Source organism: Hemitrygon akajei, chromosome 23, assembly GCF_048418815.1.
Source record: "Hemitrygon akajei chromosome 23, sHemAka1.3, whole genome shotgun sequence".
Taxonomy (NCBI): domain Eukaryota; kingdom Metazoa; phylum Chordata; class Chondrichthyes; order Myliobatiformes; family Dasyatidae; genus Hemitrygon; species Hemitrygon akajei.
Window position 1 is genome coordinate 2,021,702 of NC_133146.1, and position 18,622 is coordinate 2,040,323.

The 18,622-nt window shown below is 42.6% G+C and overlaps 1 protein-coding gene across 2 annotated transcripts in view; it reads right to left on the reverse strand.

Moving 5' to 3' along the window:
* Positions 1 to 18,622, reverse strand: part of shoc2 (SHOC2 leucine rich repeat scaffold protein) — a 159,536-nt gene that overhangs the window by 49,362 nt on the left and 91,552 nt on the right. For both annotated transcript variants that reach the window (XM_073026849.1, XM_073026848.1), the window contains exon 4: positions 5,430 to 5,567. In XM_073026849.1, the coding sequence (XP_072882950.1) occupies positions 5,430 to 5,567 (138 nt within the window). The remainder of the gene's footprint in view (positions 1 to 5,429; positions 5,568 to 18,622) is intronic.

The following is an 18,622-nucleotide window of genomic DNA, read 5'->3' on the forward strand; positions in this document are numbered from 1 at the left end:
ATATACCTGTCTAGTAGTCTCTTAAATTTCACTAGTATATCTGCCTCCACCACTGACTCAGGCAGTGCATTCCACGCACCAACCACTGAGTAAAAATCCTTCCTCTAATATCCCCCTTGAACTTCCCACCCCTTACCTTAAAGTCATGTCCTCTTGTATTGAGCAGTGGTGCCCTGGGGAAGAGGCGTTGGCTGTCCACTCTATCTATTCCTCTTAATATCTTGTATATCTCTATCATGTCTCCCCTCATCCTCCTTCTCTCCAAAGAGTAAAGCCCTAGCTCTCTTAATCTCTGATCATAATGCATACTCTCAAAACCAGGCAGCTTCCTGGTAAATCTCCTCTGTACCCTTTCCAAAGCTTCCACATCCCTCCTATAGTGAGGCGACCAGAACTGGACACAGTACTCCAAGTGTGGCCTAACCAGAGTTTTACAAAGCTGCATCATTACCTTGCGACTCTTAAACTCTATCCCTTAACTTATGAAAGCTAACACCCCATAAGCTTTCTTAACTACCCTATCTACCTGTGAGGCAACTTTCAGGGATCTGTGGACACGTATCTCCAGATCCCTCTGCTCCTCCACACTACCAAGTATCCTGCCATTTACTTCGTACTCTGCCTTGGAATTTGTTCTTCCAATGTGTACCACCTCACAATTCTCCGGGTTGAATTCCATCTTCCACTTCTCAGCCCACTTCTGCATCCTATCAATTTCTCTCTCTGCAATCTTTGACAATCCTCTACGCTATCCACAACACCACCATCATTTGTGTCATCTGCAAACTTGCTAACCCACCCTTCTACCCCCACATCCAAGTCATTAATAAAAATCACGAAAAGTAGGGGTCCCAGAACCGATCCTTGTGGGACACCACTAGTCACAACCCTCCAATCCGAATGTACTTCCTCCACCACGACCCTCTGCCTTCTGCAGGCAAGCCAATTCTGAATCCACCTGGCCAAACTTCCCTGGATCCCATGCCTTCTGACTTTCTGAATAAGCCTACCCTGTGGAACCTTATCAAATGCCTTACTAAAATCCATGTCAATCACATCCACTGCACTACCCTCATCTATATGCCTGGTCACCTCCTCAAAGAACTCTATCAGGCTTGTTAGACACGATCTGCCCTTCACAAAGCCATGCTGACTGTCCCTGATCAGACCATGATTCTCTAAATGCCCATAGACCCTATCTCCAAGAATCTTTTCCAACAGCTTTCCCACCGCAGACGTAAGGCTCACTGGTCTATAATTACCTGGACTATCCCTACTACCTTTTTTGAACAAGGGGACAACATTCACCTCTCTCCAATCCTCCAGTACCATTCCCGTGGACAACAAGGACATAAAGATCCTAGCCAGAGGCTCAGCAATCTCTTCCCTCGCCTCATGGAGCAGCCTGGGGAATATTCCGTCAGACCCCGGGGACTTAACCATCCTAATGTATTTTAACAACTCCAACACCTCCTCTCCCTTAATATCAACATGCTCCAGAACTTCAACCTCACTCATATTGTCCTCACTGTCATCAAGTTCCCTCACATTGGTGAAAATCAAAGTGAAGTATTCTTTGAGGACCTCACTCACTTCCACAGCCTCCAGACACATCTTCCCACCTTTAACTCTAATCTGTCCTACCTTCACACCTGTCATCCTTTTGTTCTTCACATAATTGAAGAATGCCTTGGGGTTTTCCTTTACCCTACTTGCCAAGGCCTTCTCATGCCCCCTTCTTGCTCTCCTCAGCCCCTTCTTAAGCTCCTTTCTTCCTACCCTATAGTCCTCAATAGCCCCATCTGATCCTTGCTTCCTTTTTCCACCTCACTTGTCACTCATGGTTCCTTCACCCTACCACTCTTTACCCTCCTCACCGGGACAAACTTATCCCTAACATCCTGCAAGAGATCCCTAAACATCGACCACATGTCCATCACCTTTGTTCCTGATGCTTATTGCATTGAAGTGCACACATTTTAGCCCTTCTACACCCTTTACACCCTTTATTCTGCTTCTCTTTCCTCAAAGCCACTTTATATGTTAGATCTAGCTTTACTCCAAGCACTATACTTGCAGTTCTCACATGACCTTTATCCTCCTCCACCTCACTACCTGCTCTAACACTCTGGTTCCTCTCTCCCTGCAAATCTAGTTTAAACCCCCCGGAGCAGCACTAGCAAACCTTCCTGCAAGGATATTAGTCCCCCTCCAGTTCAGGTGCAACCCATCCTGTCGGAATAGGTCCCACCTTCCCTGGAACAAGGCCCAATTGTCCAGAAACATGAAGCCCTCCCTCCTGCACCAACTCCTTAGCCACGTATTTAGCTGCATTATCTTCCTATTTCTAGCCTCACTAGGCTTAGTTTTTGTAATGTTTTAAAGTTTTCAATTTTAAGTTCTATATATTAAGCTGTTGCATAATTTGCTAAGTATTCATGCCTTTAAATGTGACAATGAGTTAAAGATTACAGTTTAAACTTTTCTTAATTATCACAATACAATTTGCAGTATTATTTAATAATGTCTAGTAAAAAACTAGACAGTTTGTATATCGAATGGTGAATGATTATGCAGTTTAATAAGAAATAACACCGGAAAATTGCAAAGATCTTTCAGGCTGAATAATGCTCTCAAAGCTTTAGTATATCAGTAATGATATGGCATTAGAATATGTTTATCTACATAAAAAGCATTATTCCAATAACCAAAGCCTACTGGATAAGAAATTAGATATAGAAATGGAATAATTTGAAATATATCATATTCTTCTAAAAAGGGGCCAAATAATAAATATTTGCTTCACTTGTCAAATTTTGTAAAAGTGCAATTGTTACACACAGAACTCAAAAACCAATATATCTCAACCAACTTCCCTTGCTGTAAGTGAAATGCTCCCAGACAGTTTTTTAAAACTAAACAAAGATTTCCTTATTTCAAATGGCTAACAAAGATGTGAGGAAAAGATTAAAAAAGGGAAAACAAAAAATAAATCAGTCACTAGGTATACATGCTGAGGTGGTAAACTGGACTAGACATGGCTCAATGGGAGAAGCCAGAGAGTGGTAGTGGAGGATTGCTTCTCTGAGTGGAGGCCTGTGACTAATGGTGTGCCACAGGGATCAGTGCTGGGTCCTCTTGTAAATTGACATCTATATCAATGATCTGGATGATAATCTGGTAAATTGGATCAGCAAATTTGCTGATGTTATAAAGATTGGAGGTGTAATGGACAGTGAGGAAGGTTTTCAAAGCTTGCAGAGGGATTTGGACCAGCTGGAAAAATGGCAGATGGAGTTTAATACAGACAAGTGTGAGGTATTGCACTTTGGAAGGAAAAACCAAGATAGAACATACAAGGTAAATGGTAGGGCACTGAGGAGTGCAGAAGAACAGAGGGATTTGGAAATACAGATACAAAATTTCCTAAAAGTGGCGTCATAGGTAGTTAGGGTAGTAAAGAGAGCTTTTGGTACATTGGCCTTTATAAATCAAAGTATTGAGTATAAGAGTTGGAATGTTATGGTGAGGTTGTATAAGGCATTGGTGAGGCCCAATTTGGAGTATTGTGTGCAGTTTTGGTCACCAAATTACAGGAACGATATTAATAAGGTTGAAAGAGTACAGAGAAGGTTTACAAGGATGTTGCCAGGACTTGGGAAACTGAGTTACAGAGAAAGGTTGAATAGGTTAGGACTTTATTCTCTGCAGTGTAGAAGAATGAGGGGAGATTTGATAGAGGTATTTAAAATTATGATGGGTATAGATAGAGTGAATGCAAGCAGGCTTTTTCCACTGAGGCTAAGGAAGAAAAAACCCAGAGGACATGGGTTAAGAGTGAAGGGAGAAAAGTTTAAAGGGAACATTGGGGGGAGGGGGGGGCCTTCTTCACAGAGAGTGGTGGGAGTGTGGTATGAGCTGCCAGATGAAGTGTTAATACGAGCTCACTTTTAACATAAGAAAAACTTGGACAGGTACATGGATGAGAGGCGTACGGAGGGATATGGTCCAGGTGTAGGTCAGTGGGACTAGGCAGAAAAATAGTTCAGCACAACCAAGGGCCAAAGGCCTGTTCCTGTGCTGTAATGTTCTATGTTTAGACTTCTTGCAGCCTCCTGAAGCATACTTCAGCTCAAGCTCCTCAATGAACAGGGACAAAGATCTTTCACAGCACATATAATCACAAAATTCGTCCTTCACTGCATAGATAATATTCTGGGATTCATAGAGGAAACAGCCAATTAGAACTTTAGATCATAAGTGTTGCTGATTTACATTGACAAATGTTAAATTTGTTTTTTTTGTACTGGTCTCCAGGGTGTTTATGCATTGTATTAGAAACGCATTATAGTACAATTGCATGCATTTATAAGAATGAGAGATGACTCCATTGAGACCTATCAAATGTTGAAAGGCACTGACAGAGTGGATGTGGAGAGAATGTTTTCTATGGTGGGAGAACCCAAGACCAGAGGACACAGCCTCAGAAAAGAGGGGCACCTTTTTAAAACAGAGGTGAGGAGGAATTTCTTTACCCACAGAGTGGTGAATCTGTGGAACTCATTGCCACAGGCGGCTTTATAGGCCAAGTCAATTAGCTATATTTAAGGCAAAGGCTGATAGATTCTTGATTAGTCAGGGCATGAAGGGATACAGGGAGAAGGCAAGAGATTGTGACTGAGAGGAAAATGGATCAGCCATGATTGAAATGAGCAAAATGGCCTGATTCTGCTCCTATATCTTATGGTCTATTATCAATAAGACCATAACATCACTATCTGAGGAACACCAGAAGCCACTTGCACTGCTTTGAATCTATAAAGAGTTGAGAGCTATCAATACAACCATCTGCACCACATGGAATCCTGACACGGAGCCTCAAATAATTAGTGAAATTAGCCTCTGCAATCCTACAGCAGTCAAGTCTGGCCAAGAGCAGTCATACCATTCCAAATTTACAACTTAAAAAGAAAAAGGTAGGTCTGATTACTTGATGCATTTTTATTTTTTAGCTACTGCTGTAATTACTTTGGCTTAAGGAAAATATTTAAGGCAATTTTAAGAGTTTTCATTGCCACAGTTCCTCTACACCTCATTATCCAACTCCAGATTGGGTGCACTTGAACAAATGGAATTGAGCATTCATACAAAGTTAGTGTAAAGATGTGGGGGCGGGGGGGCAATATGAAGAGTTTAGATAATAGTCCAATACAAATACAATTCAGCTCAATACCTTTTAGAATTCAATTAAATAATGCACTACAGTCCGGGCTTCTGTGGAATATACAAAATCAGTTAATCTTAGGAAGAATTCAACAAGTTGTTAGGAACTGAACAGTATGTTTTGAAAATCGCCAGGATTTTATGTATTAAACTATTACATTATGGAGAAATTTATAGAGTAAGTAAAATAATTATTGAACCCTTACCTATAGTTTCAGGTAGATCAAGCAGCTCATTATGTTGTAAGTCAAGATTTGTGATTTGTGTGCATTTGCCAATCTCTGTTGGCAAGTGTTCAAGCTGATTGTGAGCCACATCCAGTGTTATGAGGTTACAGAGTTCACCTGCCAAAGAGAAAAATAGATGGTCAAATATCTTACAATAAAGCAAGAGTGTTTATCTTCTTTGAAACAGATTCATCAAGATAGAAAAACACCCAGGACTTGGTCCTCAGTTTGACTACTGCCAAGAGGATCATGAGAACATCATCGGTGATTTGTTCTACTAAAATCTCTTGCAGCAATAAGACTACTGTATGCATTCTTTGAGAAAAAAAAAGCAGGATAGATAAAGGACTGTCAGTGGTATTGTGTGGATATCAGTATGGTAGTAGAGGCAAATACCTTAGAGGCTTTTAAGAGACGTTTGGATAGGCACATGGAGGGTTACGGACATTGCATAGGTAGGAGAAATTAGTATTTGGGTATTTTTGATTTGCTTTTTAGGTGGTTTGGCACAACACTGCAGGTCAGTGTGATTGCGACCTTTCTTTTCCTGAGTTCTACTCAAATGGACTCAATATTTGAACCCTCCATTATGCCTCCTTTGAGTGTAACTGTAATATTGTCCTTGAGTGCAACTCCACCCCCCCCACCTCCTCCTCAATATTTTCTAAAACTTCAAAAACCTGGTATTAATCACCCATTCCTGCCCCTCAACCAAGTTGCAGTAATGGCTGCAACATCGTAGTTCCATGTGCTGTTCAATGTTCTAAATTACTCACCCTTACCCATAATACTCCTGGCATTAAAATATACATACTTCAAACTGTCCGACCCATCATACCTGTCATTTCGATTTTGCCTTTCAATACTTTCCTTGACATCTACCTTCTGATCCGATTCTTGTTTTATTGACCTAGTACTCTGGTTCCCAGTCCCCCGCAAAACTAGTTTAAACCCTCCCGAACACGAGGAAATCTGTAGATGCTGGAAATTCAAGCAACACACACAAAATGCTGGTGGAAACGCAGCAGGCCAGACAGCATCTATAGGGAGAAGCGCTGTCGACATTTCGGGCCGAGACCCTTCGTCAGGACTAACTGAAAGAAAAGATAGCAAGAGATTTGAAAGTAGGAGGGGGGAGGGGAAAATCCAAAATGATAGAAGCCAGGAGGGGGTGGGGTGAAGCTAAATGCTGGAAAGGTGATTGGCAAAAGGGATACAGAGCTGGAGAAAGAAGAGGATCATGGGACAGGAGGCCTAGGGCAAAAGAAAGGGGGAGGGGAGCACCAGAGGGAGATGGAGAACAGGCAAAGAGTGATGGGCAGAGACAGAAAAAATAAGGAGGGGGGAATAAATAAATCAGGGATGTGATAAGAAGAGGAGAAGGGGCATTAACAGAAGTTAGAGAAGTCAATGTTCATGCCATCAGGTTGGAGGCTACCCAGACGGAATACAAGGCATTGTTCCTCCAACCTGAGTGTGGCTTCATCTTGACAGTAGAGGAGGCCGTGGATAGACATGTCAGAATGGGAATGGGATGTGGAATTAAAATGTGTGGCCACTGGGAGATCCTGCTTTCTCTGGCAGACAGAGCATAGGTGACCGTTTCATTAATCTAGCAACTCTACCAAATTTCAGTCCAAATTTATCATTCTAAATTAAGATATTACCAATCTTGAAAAATTCAAGATTTAATTACAAATGTTTCTATTCTAAAAACTTGCATCCTTTCAAACCTGTGTCAGTGGTTTTACCGCCCAAGTTAAAACATTAAAGTTGAGATATGTCAATACAGATGCAATATTGTGTATATTTTAATGACATTTCAAATTTTTCGTTCCAAACTAGTTGAGTTGGAAGGCACATTGTAGATTCATCACAATCCTGCCTGTTCTAAAGAAATAAAAATAAGCATTACGGTAAGATTAAACAAGATTTGCAACAGGATGATCTAAAGGTAACGTAACTTACTTAAATGATAGGATGTGCCACTGGAAGAAGTTTTCAACAGAAAACAATGCTTTTTTATTCTTAGAGTGTGCAGCACAGAATAAGCAGAACTAAAAGGTCAAGAGAAAATGGACTGTGCATCCAAGGATAGTTCCTGATGTAGAAATCCTTTTTAGTATCTATACAGCAAAAACACCTATAATCAGTCTTTATTGTCTACAGCTCCAGCTTCAGTACTACAACTCCAAGCAAACTCATCTCCAAACTCAAGCTCTGGGACTCAACACTTCCTTTTGCAATGAATACTTGACTTCCTGACCAACACACAACAATCAGTAAAGATAGGCAGCAACATCTCCACCGTGATTATCTGCAACGCTAGCATAAAGCAAGGCTGTGCACTCAGACCCTCTACTCTCACAGCAGTGGCAAAGATTCTGCTCCAACTCTATCTGCCCACAGTGGGATGAATCTAATAATGATGAGTCAGAGTACAGGAAGGAGAATGAGCTTGTGAAATGATGTCATGACAGCAACCTTTCCTTCAAGATCAGCAAAACAAAAGAGCTGGTCATTAACTTCAGGCTACTGTTTACAACAACAGTGCTAAGGTCAAGAGGTCTGAAAGCTTCAAGCTCCAAGAGTAAACACCACCAAAAGCCTGTTCTGATCCAATCACGTAGACAGCATGGACAAGAAAACTCACTAGTACCTCTATTTCCTAAGAGACTAAAGCAATAGAGCTTTGACCAGTGACAAATCTGGACATCGGAAGTTTGAGAGGAGGGGTGTTCACTCAGGTCCACTGCCCAAGTAGAAAAAGACAGCAATGGGTCACAGCAGCGTAATAGAGCTTTGACTAGCAACCAATCAGTATTTGGGATTGATTAGCAAAAGTAAATTAAAGTTAGTCAGGGGCAAGCACAGCGGCCATAGTTGGAGTGGACAGAGTCAGCGTGGTAATCTTGAGGCTTTAGCTCTTCAAGTCTTCAGTCAGAGAAGGCTAAGAAAAGCAAGCTCAAGGTTTTTTTTCCCTCTTCGCTTCTTTATATCTGCTCAGCTAGAACAGTAGAGATGCCAGGCAGGATAGATGAATACTCCTCTTGTGGGATGTGGGTAGGCAGGGAGGCTGGATGATTACAACTGGGAAAAGTGCATCCAGCTGCAGTTTCTAACAATCCACATTAAGCAGTTGGAGCTGAAACTGGTTGAACTCCAGTTTCATTACTCAAGAGGCTGAAGCAATGATAAGTAGGACATATAAAAGAGGTAATTACAACCAAGATGCAGGACACCGGAAACTGGGTGACAGTAGGGAAGGGGAAACGGGTTAAGGAGCCAGTGCAAAGTACCCCTGTGGCCATCCCCTTCAACAACAGCACTTTGGATACTGTTGGGGGATGTTGACCTAACAGGAAAATCACAGTGGTTGGGTCTCTGGAACTGAGTCTGGCTTTATGACTCAGAAGGGAAGTAAGGGTGGGGGGTGGGGTGAGGGGAAGGGAAGAGGCACACTGTAGCGATAAGAGAGTTGTTAGTTAAGGGAACAAACAGGAGGCTCTGTGGGCAAGAACGAGATTCCCAGGTTGTAAGTGTGAGGGTGAACAGCCAGATGTCATGGTCCATGTAGGTATGAATAACATGGGTAGGACAAGTGATGAAGTTCAGCATAGGATGAGGTTCAGGGAGTTAGGTACTAAGTTTAAAAGCAGGAGTTCCAGAGTTGTGATCTCAGGATTGCTACCCATGCCACATGCTAGTGAGGGCAGAAGTAGGAAGATTATACAGTTTAACACATGGCTAAGAAGTTGGTATAGCAGGGACAGGATAAGATTTTTGGATAATTGGGCTCTCTCCTAGGGAAAGTGGGACCTGTAAAGAAAGGACAGTTTGCACCTGAAATGGAGGGGCACTAATATCCTAGCAGGAAGGTTTGTTAATGCTGCATGGTGGGGTTAAAACTAGAGTTGCTAAGGGATGGAAACCAAAGTGACAGAAAAGATAGTGGAGAGACTGGGGAGGCAGATGTTGGTAAGACCTCAGACACAGTCAATAGACAATAGGTGCAGAAGTAGACCATTCGGCCCTTCGAGCCTACACCGCCATTTTGAGATCATGGCTGATCAATTCCTATCAATACCCGGTTCCTGCCTTGTCCCCATATCCCTTGATTCCCCTATCCATAAGATACCTATCTAGCTCCTTCTTGAAAGCATCCAGAGAATTGGCCTCCACTACCTTCCGAGGCAGTGCATTCCAGACCCCCACAACTCTCTGGGAGAAGAAGTTTTTCCTTAACTCTGTCCTAAATGACCTACCCCTTATTTTCAAACCATGCCCTCTGGTACTGGACTCTCCCAGCATCTGGAACATATTTCCTGCCTCTATCTTGTCCAATCCCTTAATAATCTTATATGTTTCAATCAGATCCCCTCTCAATCTCCTTAATTCCAGCGTGTACAAGCCCAGTCTCTCTATCCTCTCTGTGTAAGACAGTCCAGACATCCCAGGAATTAACCTCGTGAATCTACGCTGCACTTCCTCTACAGCCAGGATGTCCTTCCTTAACCCTGGAGACCAAAACTGTACACAATACTCCAGCTGTGGTCTCACCAGGGCTCTGTACAAATGCAAGAGGATTTCCTTGCTCTTGTACTCAATTCCCTTTGTAATAAAGGCCAACATTGCATTAGCCTTCTTCACTGCCTGCTGCACTTGCTCATTCACCTTCAGTGACTGATGAACAAGGACTCCGAGATCTCTTTGTATTACTCCCTTACCCAACTCTATACCGTTCAGATAATAATCTGCCTTCCTATTCTTACTCCCAAAGTGGATAACCTCACACTTATTCACATTAAATGCCATCTGCCAAGTATCTGCCCACCCACCCAGCCTATCCAAGTCACCCTGAATTCTCCTAACATCCTCATCACATGCCACACTGCCACCCAGCTTAGTATCATCAGCAAATTTGCTGATGTTATTTTCTATGCCTTCATCCAAATCGTTAACGTAAATGGTAAACAGCTGTGGTCCCAATACCGAACCCTGTGGCACCCCACTAGTCACCACCTGCCATTCCGAGAAACACCCATTCACCACTACCCTTTGCTTTCTATCTGCCAACCAGTTTTCTATCCATGTCAATGCCTTCCCTCCAATGCCCTGAGCTTTGATTTTACCCACCAATCTTCTATGTGGGACCTTATCAAATGCCTTCTGAAAATCGAAGTACACTACATCCACTGGATCTCCCCCGTCTAACTTCCTGGTTACATCCTCAAAAAACTCCCAACAGATTAGTCAAGCATGATTTACCCTTGGTAAATCCATGCTGGCTCAGCCCAATCCTATCACTGCTATCTAGATATGCCACTATTTCATCCTTAATAATGGACTCTAGCATCTTTCCCACCACCGATGTCAGGCTGACAGGTCGATAGTTCTCTGTTTTCTCCCTCCTTCCTTTCTTAAAAAGTGGGATAACATTAGCCATTCTCCAATCCTCAGGAATCTAAGGAACCTAAAGGTTGAGCATGGCCTGACTAGTGTCTTGAGCTATGTATATTTCAATGCAATAAGTATCGTAGGGAAGGTGGATGAACTCAGGGCTTAGATCAACACCTGGAATTATGACGTTGTAGCCATTAATGAGACTTGGTTGCAAAAAAGGTAGGACTGGCAGCTCAATATTCTGGGGTTACATTGTTTTAGATGTGACAGAGTGGGAGGGGCTAAAGGAGGAAGGCTAGCATTACTAGTCAGAGAAAATGTCATGGCAGTGCTCCATCAGGACAGATTGGAGAACTCATTAGTGAGGTGTTATGGGTGGTACTGAGAAATAAGAAAGGTACAACCACGTTAATAGGTCTATATTACAGACCACCCAAAAGTCCGCGGGATTTAAAGGAACAAATTTGTAAAGAGATTACAGACTATTGCAAGAAACACAAGGTTGTTATAACAACACATACAAAATGCTGGAGGAACTCAGCAGCATCTCGGCATGATACATTGACTGTATATTTTTTCCATAGATGTTGCCTGGCCTGATGAATTCCTCCAGCGTGCTGAGCTCGTCGACTTCGTTAACTTTGCCTCCAACTTTCACCCTGCCCTCAAATTTACTTGGTCCATTTCCGACACCTCCCTCCCCTTTCTGGATCTTTGCCTCCATCTCTGGAGACTGCTTATCTACTGATATCTACTATAAGCCTACAGACTCTCACAGCTACCTGGACTTTTCCTCTTCCCACCCTGTCTCTTGCAAAAAGGCTATCCCCTTCTCACAATTCCTCCGTCTCCACCGCATCTGCTCTCAGGATGACGCTTTTCATCCCAGGACGAAGGAGATGTCTTCCTTTTTTAAACAAAGGGGCTTCCCTTCGTCCACCATCAACTCTGCTCTCAAACGCATCTCTCCCATTTCCCGCACATCTGCCCTCACCCCATCCACCCGCCACCCCACTCGGGATAGGGTTCCTCTTGTCCTTACCTACCACCCCACCAGCCTCCAGGTCCAACATATAATTCTCCGTAACTTCCGCCACCTCCAACGGGATCCCACTACCAAACACACTTTTCCCTCTCCCCCCCCCCCTTTCTGCTTTTCGCAGGGATCGCTCCCTACGCGACTCCCTTGTCCACTCCTCCCCCCCCCCCCCCGATCTCCCTCCTGGCACTTATCCTTGTAAACGGAACAAGTGCTACACCTGCCCTTACACTTCCTCCCTCACCACCATTCAGGGCCCCAGACAGTCCTTCCAGGTGAGGCGACACTTCACCTGTGAGTTGGCTGGTGTGGTATACTGCGTCCGGTGCTCCCGGTGTGGCCTTTTATATATTGGTGAGACCCGACGCAGACTGGGAGACCGTTTCGCTGAACACCTACGCTCGGTCCGCCAGAAAAAGCAGGATCTCCCAGTGGCCACACATTTTAATTCCACGTCCCATTCCCATTCTGATATGTCTATCCATGGCCTCCTCTATTGTCAAAATGAATCCAAACTCAGGTTGGAGGAACAACACCTTATATACCGACTGGGTAGCCTCCAACCTGATGGCATGAACATTGACTTCCGTTAATGCCCCTCCTCCCCTTCTTACCCCATCCCTGACATATTTAGTTGTTTGCCTGTTCTCCATCTCCCTCTGGTACTCCCCCCCCCCCCCCCCTTTCTCCTGAGGCCTCCTGTCCCATGATCCTTTCCCTTCTCCAGCTCTGTATCACTTTCACCAATCACCTTTCCAGCTCTTAGCTTCATCCCACCCCCTCCGGTCTTCACTATCATTTCGCATTTCCCCCTCCCCCCACTACTTTCAAATCTCTTACTATCTTTCCTTTCGGTTAGTCCTGACGAAGGGTCTCAGCCCGAAACGTCGACAGCGCTTCTCCCTATAGATTCTGCCTGGCCTGCTGTGTTCTACCAGCATTTTATGTGTGTTGTTGTTTGAATTTCCAGCATCTGCAGATTTCCTCGTGTTTGCATTTTGTATGTGTTGCTTGGATTTCCAGCATCTGCAGATTTTCTCTTTTTTGAGGTTGTGACAGTAGTTGATTATAGCTTTCCACATATTGACTGTAGATACCATAGTGTAAAAGGACTAGATGGGATAGAGTTTGTCAAATGTGTTCAGGAAAGTTTCCCTCATCAGTGCATAGAAGTCCCAAGGAAACAGCATGCAATACTGGATCTACTATTAAAGAATGAGTCAGGGCAGATGACAGAAGTTTGTTTAGGGGAACACTTTGCATCCAGTGGCCACAATGCCATTAGCTTCAAAGTAAATATTCAAAAGAGATAGGTTTGGTCCAAGGGCTGAAATTATAAATTGGAGAAAGGCCAATTCTGATGGTATCAGAAATGATCTGGCAAGTGTGGATTGGGATAGGCTGCTTTCTGGCAAAGGAGTACTTGAAAAATGAAAGGCCTTCAAAAATGAAATTTTGAGAGTACAAAGTTTGTATGTGCCTGTCAGAATAAAAGGTAAAGGTAAAGATAGGTGTCGGAAACCTGATTTCCAAGAGATATTGAGGCCCTGGTTAGGAGAAAAAAAGGAGGTGCATAAGCAGATCTAGCCTAGTAGGAACAAATGAGGTGCTTATGAAGTACAAGAAATGCAAGAGAACACTTAAGAAAATCAGGAAGGCTTAAAGCATGAACTTGCTCTAATAGGCAAGTTGAAGAAGAATCCTAATAAATTCTACAGCTACATTAAAAGCAAAATGATTGCAAGGGACAAAATTGATCCTCTGGAAGACCAGAATGGTATCCATGTATGGAGCCAAAACAGATGGGAGAGATTTTAAATGCATTCCTTGTATCTGCATTTACTCAGGAGATGGATACAGAGTCAACAGAACTGAGGCAAAGTAGCATCGACTTCATGGACCTTGTACAGATTATAGAGGTGGTGTTTGTGAAGCTGACGCAAATCAGGGTGGATAAATCCCCAGGGCCTCACAAAATGTTCCCTCAGACCCTATAAGAGGCAAGTACAAAAATTGCCAGAGCCCTAGCAGAGATATTCAAAACATCCTCAAAGACAGGAGAAGTACCAGATGATTAGAGGATAACCAATGTTGTTCCACTGTTTAAAAAAGGCTCTAAACAGAAACCAGGCAATTACATAGGCCAGTGAGTCTGACATCAATTGTGGGAACGCTACTGGAAGGTATTCTAAGGGACCAGATATACAACTATTTGGATAAACATGGACTGAGTAAGGATAGTCAGCATGGCTTCATATATGGTAGGTCATGTCTAACCAATCTTAGAGTTTTTTTTAATGAAGTTACCAGGAAAGTGGATGAAGGCAAGGCAGTAGATGTTGCCTACATGGACAAGGGAAGGAACTTCATAAGGTCTGGCATGGGAGGCTGGTTCAGCTGCTTGGCATTCAGGGTAAGATAGTAAACTGGATTTAACACTGGTTTCGTGTGAGAAGCCAGACAGCGGTGGTAGAAGGTTGCCTGTCTGACTGGAAGCCTGTGACTAGTGGTGTGCCGCAGGGATTAGTACTGGGTCCGTTGTCGTTTGACATCTATAATCAATTATCTAGATGATAATGTAAATTAACTGGATCACCAAATTTGTAGATGACACCAAGACTGAGGGCACAGCGGACAGTGAGGAAGGCTATCATGGCTTGCAGAGGAATCTGATGACAGATGGAATTTAATACAGACATATGTGAGGTTTTATACCTCGGTAGGACCAGCCAGTTAAGTCTTACACAGTGAATAGCAGGGCACTCAGAAGTTTGGTAGAACAATGAGATCTGGAAATACAGGTACAATAATTCATTGAAAGTGGTGTCACAGGTAGATAGAGTCATAAAGAAAGCTTTTGAAACATTGGCCTTCATAAATCAATATACTGAGTACAGAAGATGAAATGTATTGTTGAAATTGTATAAGACATTGGTGAGGCCTGATTTGGAGTTTTGTCACATACCTATAGGAAAGATGTAAACAAGATTGAAATCATGCAGAGAAAATTTACAATGATATTCCCAGGTCTGGAGGACCTGCGTTATAAGAAAGATTGAATAATAGGTTAGGACTGTATTCTTTACAACATAGAAGTCTGAGAGGTGATTTGATAAAGGTGTACAAAATTATGAGGGGCATAGATAGGGTAAATACAAGCTGGCTTTTTATACTGAGGTTGAGTTGGACTACAACCAGAGGTTATGGCTTAAGGGTGAAAGATGAGAAGTTTAAGGGGAACGCAAGGGGAAACCTCTTCACTCAAAAGGTTGTAAGAGTGTGGAATGAGCTTCCAGCACAAGTAGTCTATGCAACCTTAAGGTCAACATTTTAGAGAAATTGGGATAGATACATGAGAGTAAGGATATGGAGGGCTTTACTCCTGGTGTAGGTCGATGGGACTAGGCAGTTTAAATGGTTTTACCATGGGCTAGGTGGGCCAAAGATCCTGCTTCTGTGCTGTATTCTCTATGACAATATTCCCCTTGACCCTCATTAATGTTTATCCATGCACCATCGAAATCATCTTAACCAAATACACCACAGCTTGATAAGGCAAGAAGCTGCACAGTAGAGGACACAGCTCAGCTTATCACAGAAACCAACCTCCCCTCTATGGAGTCCGTCTACATTTTTCATTGACTTACTGTAGTGAAGTAGCTGACATAATGAAAGACCCTTCCCACCATGGATATTCTCTTCCCCTCCCATTTAGCAAACAATAAAAAAAAACATAATACCAGCCTCAAGGATAGCTTCTATCCCACTATTATAAGACTATTGATAGGTACGTTCTTGTGCACACAATCTACTTCATCATGGCTTTGCATCTTGTAGTCTGCCTGCACTGAACTTTCTCTAACACTATTCTTCATCCTGTCTTGTTTTCCCTTATACTTCTTCAGTGCAGTATAATGAAATGATCTGTATGGAATGGCATATAAAACAAAGTTTGTCCAGTGTAACTCGGTACAAAGGCAATAATAAACCAACTTATCAATACTGTAATTTTATAATGACAAGAAATGGAAAAGGGCTACAGAGTATTACAAGATTAGGTCTAGTTTTGATTATGATAATTACACACTGATGGTACTGTTCCTGGAGTGCGCATGGCCCACATTATTTTTGTGGATTTCTTTGTAGAAGCAAAATTGCTGCCATATTTCCAGCATCACTACCAGCTGCACATCTGCTTACATCAGTGTGATTAGAGAATCATTCTTTTGAGTCTTATCAATGCGGTGACAATTTACAGTGTGATTGGACATCAAACGTAGGCAACGGAAATATTCATCTTCAAGAGTATCGTCACTTAAAATTGTGATAAATCAATTCTATTTATAAATTTCAAGTAAGTTACCATTTAACAATGATGCTACTGACACAGGGTGGGCCTGAGTTCCTAGAAAACAGTCCATATTTTGACATTTTGTAATAAATCCACATTGTCAACACATGTATCAGAAACGGGTTGGAAAAAATTGCATTTATTCACACACCACACACAAATTTCTTGAGAGAGAATATTATACAGAATCTCAGAGCTTGGAGTTCAATAGAGGCTGCAGATGTTGGTGCCTGGAGCAACCAACCTGCTGAAGGGACACAAGAAGTCAAGCAATATCCATGAGTGGAATCCTGCATTAGCCTGAGTATAGAGGGCAAGGAAAGTGGTGAGACAGGAGCATGAGGTGATAAGTGGACTGAGGAGGGATGAAGGTTGATAGACACAAAGTGCCAAGTAGCGAAGGATTCAAATTTTTGGGTAGTGATGTTGAATTCTGTAAGGGTAAACTTCTGTTATCAAAACTGCTGTAACATAGGGGTCACTGAAAGGACCTTTTTAATTTAGCTGATGATAGAGTTTGGAAGCAAATTTTCTGCTTGTAAAACATCCTTCTGAACTCTTTCTTAATCAATTGTGAAAAACATTAATAAGTGACATAGGCAGTTTGTCATGTTCCCTTTCCTTCCATTTTACTGTTTTTGTGATCCAAATTTTTGACAACTTAATCACATCTACAGCACTATTTGAAATTATCAAGATGTCATCCTCTAATTCTACTCAAGAAAATATTCAAAATATTACTGAAAGTGTATTTTCATACTGTAAGTTTTCAAACAGAATATACATCAGAATAAAATTGAGTATAGTTTGCATTGAGTAACTGTGTTCAAGACTTGATAATCTAAAACAATACCATTTGCATCATTTCAGTAGAGTACCATAAAAGAAAAAAATTACCAGTACAACACACACAAAATAGTGGAGGAAGAGAGTCAGGCAGCACCTATGGAAGAGTAGACAGTTCCGGCCAAGACACCTTCTGCAGGATTGGAAAAGTGGATGACACCAAAATAAAATGATGATGGGAGTGGAAGAGGCTAGCTAGAGGGTGATAGGTGAAGCCAGGTGGGTGGGACAGGTCAAGGGCTAGAGAAGGAATCTTTTAGAGGAGAGAGGACACTAGGGAAAAGGAAGGGTGGAGACGACCTAAAGAGAAGTAATAGGCAGGTGAGAACTAGTAAAAGGTCAGATTGGGGAATAGGGAGGGTGGGGGAAGTAATTTTGTTCACCAGATGGTCAAATTGATATTCATGCAATCAGGTTGGAAGGTCAGCAGACAGAATCTAAGGTATTATTGCTCCTCTACCCTGAGGGTGACTTCAGCTTGGCACAAGAGGAGGCCATAGATCAACACGCTGGAACGGGAATGATAATCAGAATTAAAATGTTCGGCCACGTAGAAATGCAGCTTGTAGCAGATGATGTGGAGGTGTTCAGTGAAGCAATCCCCCAATTTACGGTGGGTCTCACCAAAGTAGAGGAGGCTACATTGGGAGCCACAGACACAAACCCAGCAAATTAGTAGGTAAAATGCTGCCTCACCTGGAAGGACTGTTTGGAGCCCTGAGTGGAAGTGGGGGAGTGGGGTATGTGTATGGGCAGGTTCAGTACTTAGACCACTTGCAGGGATAATTGCCTGAAGGGAGATTAGTGGGTTGGGACAAATAAACAAGGGAATCGCAAAGGGAGCAAACCCTGTGGAAGTTGGTGGGGGGGGGGGGGGGGGGGGGGGGGGGGGGAGGTGGGTGGAAGGTGAAGATATGTTTAGTGGTAGGATCCTATTGGAACCAGTACTGAGTTAATCATTTAATTCATCTGTTAATGACTACGGCCTTCTACACAAGCATATTAGGCAGAATTTGAGATTATTTCATCCAAAGACCAATTATATCAGTTGCTTAAAGGTATGACAAAAAGAGTTATCAGGGCAGTTGCATACAGTCCGATAAAAATATTGAAAAGGATGCTCATCACTGACTACAGCTTGGCATTCAATACTATCATCTACTCAAAACTAATCAATAAGCTTCAACTTCTAGGTCCTGTGCAACTTGACTTCCTCACTTTCAGACCCCAGTGCATTCAGATTGGCAACATCTCCTCCACAATCACAAGCACAGGTGCACCATAAACTGTGTGGTTAGCTTCCAGCTCTACACACTTTATACGCATGACTGTGCGGCTAAGCACAGCTCCAATACCATATTTAAATTTACTGGTGGTCACCACTATCATTGGTTAAATAAAAGATGATAAAGAATTAACATACAGGAGGGAGATTGAAAATCTGGCTGAGTGGTGCCTCACCAACAACCTCTCACTCAATGTCAGCAAGGCCAAGGAGCTAATTATTGACTTCAGGAGGAAGAAACCACAAGT